Genomic DNA, 7006 nt, shown 5'->3' with positions numbered 1-7006 from the left:
ACTTCCCACGCTGGAGGAATGGCAGATGAAACTTATGGACTATATGGAAATGGTGGAAATGACTGGTAGAATCCGTGACCAGGGAGAAGAGTTGATGGAGGAAGATTGGAAGAAATTCAAAGACTACCTTCAGAAACACTGTAAAATTAAGGAATGTTAGAGTGATGTTGGACTGAAAACAAGAGGTTTCCAGCTGTACAGGTTAAAGTTAATGATAGACTAAGATTAAAGATTAAGATTAAAGATGTTTAAAGAAATGGAAATTTGATATTAAGAGGGAAAATTTTAATGGTATATGATATTAAGACCAAGGATTAGGTTTAAAGAAGTTGAAGTTATATATTATAATATTTTATTAAATTAAAGATTGGGATTAAAAAGTGGAAAAGAAACTGCTGGACAAATAATTTGGATTGGAATACAAAAGAGGGAGGTATGAGGAAGTCCAGAAAATAAGCAACTAAAAAACGGAAATGAAACAGAGATATTGTTTTTAAATTGTTATGTTTCTTGTATTTTTATTGTTGAATTTTGCTTTTGTTTTTGTTTTTTGTTCTTTGTGTTTTTGTTATATGTATTGTGTATGTTTTTCCTTTATGTCTTTGTTGTTTAAAACTTTAATAAAAATTACTTAAAAAAAAAAAGGATTGCTCTTTATCAAGGGAAAGACAACTGGAATGATCACCAACACCAGATGTAACAGTAAGGACTATAACTTTAAGGAATTGTGCTTGAGCTAGATTCTCTCTCCTCCCTCCCCTTTCCTGTTTCCTTATGTGTCATTTCTTTTTAGTTTGTGAACCCAATGGAGGAACCATCTTAGAACTTACTCTGTAACCTGCTCTGAAAACATTTTTTTAAAACTAAAGGGTAGTACGGTGTAAATGCTGTAAATGAATAAAATAAAAAAATTAAAATCTTTTATAGAATGTTGCAGTTTCCCCCCTGCACTAAGGGTGTGCTTGTGTGAATGTGACAGTTGTAACATAGCCATAGGGTGGCCCTGGCAAGGCTTCAGTGTTGGATATGATGACTTGTGTAGTCTAATGTGGTCATGGGATATTTGGGCAGGTTTGCCAATTTGGGCAGGTTTGTCAATTCCAAAGTATTATATGATGCTTCTCTAATTCATGATGTGTATATTGCAGCAAGAAAACTAGAAAATGTGTGCATTTGTGTATTTCCTGATTAGTAGTAAAAGCCTACAAGATCAGATCAGAATTCACCAGGTGATTCCTAAAAGCTAATAGCAATGAGGATGCCAGACAATTATATCAGAGGTGTTTGATGGTGCCTGCCTTAACCTATGAAATACTTCACATTATGGGAACGTCTGAATGGGTTTTTAGTCCTCATCCTGTAAATAGAGCATATAGGCAAAGATCAGCAAAAATTGGAAGCTAATGAGATTGCAAAGAAAGTCCTCTAATCCTCTAAAGTATTTTAGCTGCTTTGGGGTTTTTTCTTTTATGAAATAAATAAGGTAAAAAAATAAATCATCAAAAGAGTTAATTGTGTCTGGAGTACTTTGGATGAGTTTGTTTTCTTCTTCAAAAGAGTTGATCCTTCACAGATAACATGCCCTTGTTGATTAATTTCTGCATTAATTTTCTGCTTTGTGGAACAGAGAAAGTCTTCACTATATTTCCATCTTGAAGACTTATGCTATTGAAAAAACTCTGAGAGCTAGAAATCTCCCACAAATTGGCCCCTTGATGATTATGAAAGCTCTTAAGGTTTTTAAATCTCTTGGGTTTGACAAGAATCTGAAATTGCCCTAAGATGCACTTGACAGTTCCAAAACCACTGAGAGTGGATGTTTGTGTCTGAATGGACAATTTGAAGAGAGTGAAGTGACTTAGACAAGAAAGCAACTCTTAAACTCAATATTTTGTAATTACTGACTAACTGGAGATAACTTATCCGTACTTCAAAAAAAAAAATCAAGATCCTTAGTTACTTTTAGGGTGGAGATTATTTGCATTGAAACCTCTTGTCCCTCAAAGTTATCTGGATGTTTTGCTTCAGATTTAATTGGTAGAGCCAACTACATCTAAGGCAACCTGGTATTACTTAATTATTTTATTTCTTAAAATTTATTTACCATTTGATTGTAAAACCAAAACCAAAAAATACTTCATATCTATTGTTTATGCCTCTGCTGTTCCAGCCTATTAGTATGTATTTATTTATCAATGCATTGATAACCTGACTTTTAACCATAATTTCTGAGGGGCTTCACAACCCTTTTTAAAAAAGCAGAAAAAAGCAATACAATATATAAATTAAATTCAAGGTAAATTAAGGAAGCATTTGAACATCCAGTTTTGAGCAGTATGGAAAATACCATTAAAAGGACACCTAGCACTTCCGGGTTGGCGCCATCGCCGAATGGCGGACTCCCTCCGAGCTCCGGAGGGAGTCTGCTCGGCAGGGGCTGGGTCCTACCGCGCCGGCGACGCGGGGACCCTTAAAAACCACGGGCACGGAGTCCGTGGACATGGGTGACTCAGCTTGCACCATTAGCGCCCTCCCGACTCGTGAAGGAGCCTTTTTAAAGGCTTCGGATCGGGTGCCGGGGAGCGGCGCGGTGCTTTGAGTCTTCTGCTTTCCCTGCCGAGCGCAGCCGCATGCCATTCGATGGAGAGCGCTGACTTCTTCCATTGAAAATTTGGACTATTAACAACAACCCGTGAGTAATTGGGAAACCGGGTTCAAAATTTTGGATTTGGCACGAGCGGGGGCGATTTAAAAAGGAAGTCAATCCCCCCCCCTACTGTAAGCATTCCAAAACAAGGACTGAGTAACCAAGGTCCAAAGGGAAGTATATTTCTGATAAAAATCATTAATTCCACGATGCGAAATTATAAGAACTGTGCTGGAGGAGAAGAGTGGAGGGTGAGAAGGAAAATGCAACCCCCCCCCCCCGGGAACCGGGGCGATTCGCGGAGCCTGGTGAAGAGAGACGGAGACTTTGACAGCTGTCAAAGTAGCTGTCAAAGCTGGAGAATATAAAGAGGACTTTGTTACGAGGACTTTGCTGGTTAATTTTGTTACAATTTGCTATAATATGGATATAAACTGTCGGAAAATAAGGAACAACAATTTGACTTTTGGATCAGAGGATACAAAGTTATTACAATCCCCCTAGAGGGGTATCGGGACATTACAAGAACGGTCGTAAGTGGAAAAATACTCCGGGATTCGCACAGGACTTGTTATCTTCTGGGAAAGCTGCAAAACTGAAATAGTATTTTGTCTACAGAGGTATTTACATTAAAGGAGACAATAGAATTTTCTATTGAAGAAAGGAAGGGACTGGACGTAAGTTTTTGTTCCTGAATAACAAACCTCTGTAGAGATACCAGATTTCTGAATTAGAAAGTTTTAGCAGCTGAACAGGACAAGAAACCTGAGAAAGTGAGGAATAAGAAGAACAAAGGACTGACTACGACACGGAAAGAACAATGGGAGGAGTGGTAAAGATCAAGGAAATTAAAGGCCTTTGTTAGATTGGACACTTGAAGTTAAATATCATTAAAATTAATAAATTAAAAGAAAACCGGCAAGATGGAATTGGGGAGAAATTTGGCCATGAAATTGAGACTTCCAGGATGATAATGTATAGACTGATGGACATGGGGAATTCAAACCGGGGAAGGGGGGGGGGAGAGATTTGGAATCCAAAGGCTGTGTAACAATCTTTTGAATTTTTTTTTTTATATCTCTTATTTTCTATTTCTTTATATAACTTACGCATGTCATTTTATTTTGATTGGACGTGTTTAAAAAAAGGGAATTCGTGGAAGGAACTGGGGTGGATCTTGGGGAAAATCTTTTTTCTTTTTTTTTGTCAATGATGTGGGATGGTGCAAGATTTGTACAATTCAATCTGGATAGTGGGTTAAACAAATTAAGCTTCAAATTGGGAGTGAGAGCTTGTAGAACCAAATTAAGGAAAGGGGAATACAGTTGGGGGGGGAGGGGGGGAGTCCCAGAAAGTAGGCAATGAAAGTAAGGTTTTAAATATCTTCTTTTTCTTTTTCTTTTTTCTTTGTATCTTTATATTTCTGGAAACTTTAATAAATATGATTTAAAAAAAAATAAAAAAAAATAAAAGGACACCTAGTTCCCATTAAATAGTGGGGTGTGTGAGAGAAGTGTCTCCTTGAGTCACATGAGAGGGTCCAAAACAAATGCGAAAGAAAAGGGGGTTTCACTCCATTTAGAAATAGCAGCATTTAAATTATCTAACAAAGTGGAAGATGTTCATCTCTCTGCTTCCCTTTTTTCTCGATCCTTTTTCCATTTGTGAATCTATGGGACTCTAAGAAGCTTCCCTGAATCTTTTGTTAGCACCACTCATTTACTAGCAGGCATCACAACTTACGAGGTTTGAAGTTGATCACATCAATCAACAAGCCAAGGAGAGCCACGTCAGCTTAGTAGGATGTCAGCCAGTCCTACTAAGGTGAGTTGTTTTCTAAATAGTATTCAGTAAAAACTACCTGCTAACCAGAAGGTTGGTGGTTCGAGCCCATCCAGGAATGGCTGTGAGCAGGATTCCTGTATTACAGGGGCTTGGACTAGATGACCACCAGAGTCCTTTCCATCTCTATGTTTCTATGATTCTATGAAAAGGCTAAACAGCCTTAGAAGACTAACAAAAAAAATTTGTGCATGAGCATTCCTGGGGGCAACTACCTTTTATCAGTATCAGCTGTGTTCATCAAATGAAGGTCTTAAAATATATTTGCTATAATAACATGTGGTTCTGATGATGCAGCAAGAGCTCAGCTTCAGTTTGTTGTTGTTTAAAAAGTATGTTCCATTGCAGAGGGCAAAGAATGGATCCAGAGACCAACAACCAGTCATCAGTGAAGGAATTTGTTTTCCTGTCTTTCCCAGCCCACCGTGAGGTTCAGATCTTCTCCTTTGTGGTCCTGCTTTTCACATACCTGCTCACCCTCATGGGAAACGTGGTCATCCTCTCCATTATATGGACTGACCTGCGACTCCACACTCCTATGTACTTCTTCCTCAGTAATTTGTCTTTTCTGGACATCCTATTCACTACCGTGATTGCCCCCAAAATGCTGTCCAGCCTCCTGGCTGAAAAGAAAACCATTTTGTTCACAGGCTGCATCACTCAGACATATTTTTATTTCTTCCTGGGAACGGTGGAGTTTATCCTCTTAGCAGTCATGTCCTTTGATCGGTACGTGGCCATATGTCATCCATTAAGGTACACCATCATTATGAATGAACATGTGTGCTTCCTTCTGGTTCTGGGCTGTTGGGTAGGGGCTTTCCTCTTAGTTCTTTGCCCTACAGTTGTTGTCTCCAGACTTCCATACTGCCGCCACAACATCAACCACTTCTTTTGCGACATTGCACCTCTGCTGGAAGTAGCCTGCGTGGACACTCACTTCATTGAGCTCCTTAACTTCCTTCTGTCTTCCTTGGTGCTCCTCAGCTCATTGGTGCTCACTGTGGTCTCTTACAGCTATATCATCTCCACCATCCTGAAAATCCCATCTGTCCAAGGGAGGCAAAAGGCCTTCTCCACCTGCGCCTCTCACATCACTGTGGTCACCATCGCTTACGGGAGTTCCATCTTCATGTATGTCCGTCCAAATCTAAGCTACTCTCTGGCTTTTGATAAGGTTGCTGCCATCCTGACCACAGTGGTGACTCCTCTTTTGAACCCTTTCATATATAGCCTCAGGAATGAGAAGGTCAAAGAAGTTTTGAGGGAAGCCCTAAGCAGGACATTTTGCTCTAAGGAGGTGGTTTCTTGATTCAGGCTTGTGTGCCATTTCTTCCCATGTAAGGAAGTTAATGACTGGGAATACTCTTTTGGACTTTGGAGGTTAACACCTTTGGAGCATCAGTTTAAACACATTTACCTGGGAATATGTACAACTGATCTCAATTGAACTTATTTCACTGGACATGCATAGGACTGTACATTTTGGGAGTTACCGCATACCATGAGATTTAAGATCATACAGGACTATCATACATTTAAAGCACATGACTTCCATTAAAGTGTTACACCTCACAGAGCTATAATTCCCAGAACCCTTAACAAACTACGGTTCTCAGGATTTTGAGGGGAGATGCCATGTGCTTTAAATATGCTGTATACGCAGCATCCAGCATTTAGTAAGCTATCTGTTTGACTCACAATCAATATAATGCAAGGTTTTGCATTGTCAGCTCCACATCTCTAGAACACCCTTTTGCTGCAGACACATCAAAATACTCCAGAAACCCTCAAATTCTTGTTTGGCCTAGCTTTTAACAATTCAGATTAAGCAGGTTAGGGTTAAGAGCTGGTTTCCATCAAATATAGTATGTTATAGAGCTGATTTGCCAGTGCAGCTATTCTTAGGAAAAATAGCCAGGATGAGAGAGAGAGAGAGAGAGAGAGAGAGAGAGAGATTTGGTCTCTTCATGTATGTGAGACCCAATGTTCATCCCTTGTCCTGCGTAAGCTGGATAGTGGCAGTCTTAAACATTGCCCTCATGCCAATACTGAACATGGAAGTGAAAGAGGCTCCCAGGAGTGTGATATTGAAGAAGACAGAGTTCCTTAAAGAAGTGCTTGAAAAAATGTGTTTAAAATTGCAAGTGTGATGCTTCCTACCTATTGCTACTAGTAGCACAAGAACGGGGTCCTTCTCTGTAGTGGCCCCCCATCTATGGAATACTCTCCCCAGGGAAGTTCACCTGGAACCTTCATTATACACCTTTAGGCGCCAGGCAAATATGTTCCTTTTTTCATCAGCCTTTGGTTGATCCGACTGACAGACTATACCCTTTTAAAATGTGTTTGTTTGTTTGTTTTTGTCGAGGGGTTATTGGGTTGTTGTTTTCATATTGATTATATATATGGTGGTTTTTATGTTGATTTTGCTCTGTGAACCACCCTGAGACCTTCTGAGTATAGGGCAGTATATAAGTTCAATTAAAAAATAGTACTACTGTGAACACCAGCTCC

The 7006-nt window shown here is 39.4% G+C and overlaps 1 protein-coding gene across 1 annotated transcript in view; it reads left to right on the top strand.

Annotated features, from left to right (window-relative positions):
* Window positions 1-4847: 4847 nt before the first annotated feature.
* The window catches only part of LOC308461930 (olfactory receptor 6M1-like), a gene marked incomplete at both ends in the record, with an annotated part of 28663 nt that continues 26504 nt past the window's right edge, over window positions 4848-7006 (top strand). The window contains one exon of the mRNA XM_080979099.1: window positions 4848-5789. Within this exon, the coding sequence (XP_080835225.1) occupies window positions 4848-5789 (942 nt within the window). The remainder of the gene's footprint in view (window positions 5790-7006) is intronic.

The sequence above is a fragment of the Podarcis pityusensis genome, assembly GCF_964106645.2.
Source record: "Podarcis pityusensis genome assembly, chromosome: 13".
Taxonomy (NCBI): Eukaryota; Metazoa; Chordata; class Lepidosauria; order Squamata; family Lacertidae; genus Podarcis; species Podarcis pityusensis.
Note: the sequence above shows the minus strand (reverse complement) of the source record. Positions and strands in the feature narration are given on the sequence as shown.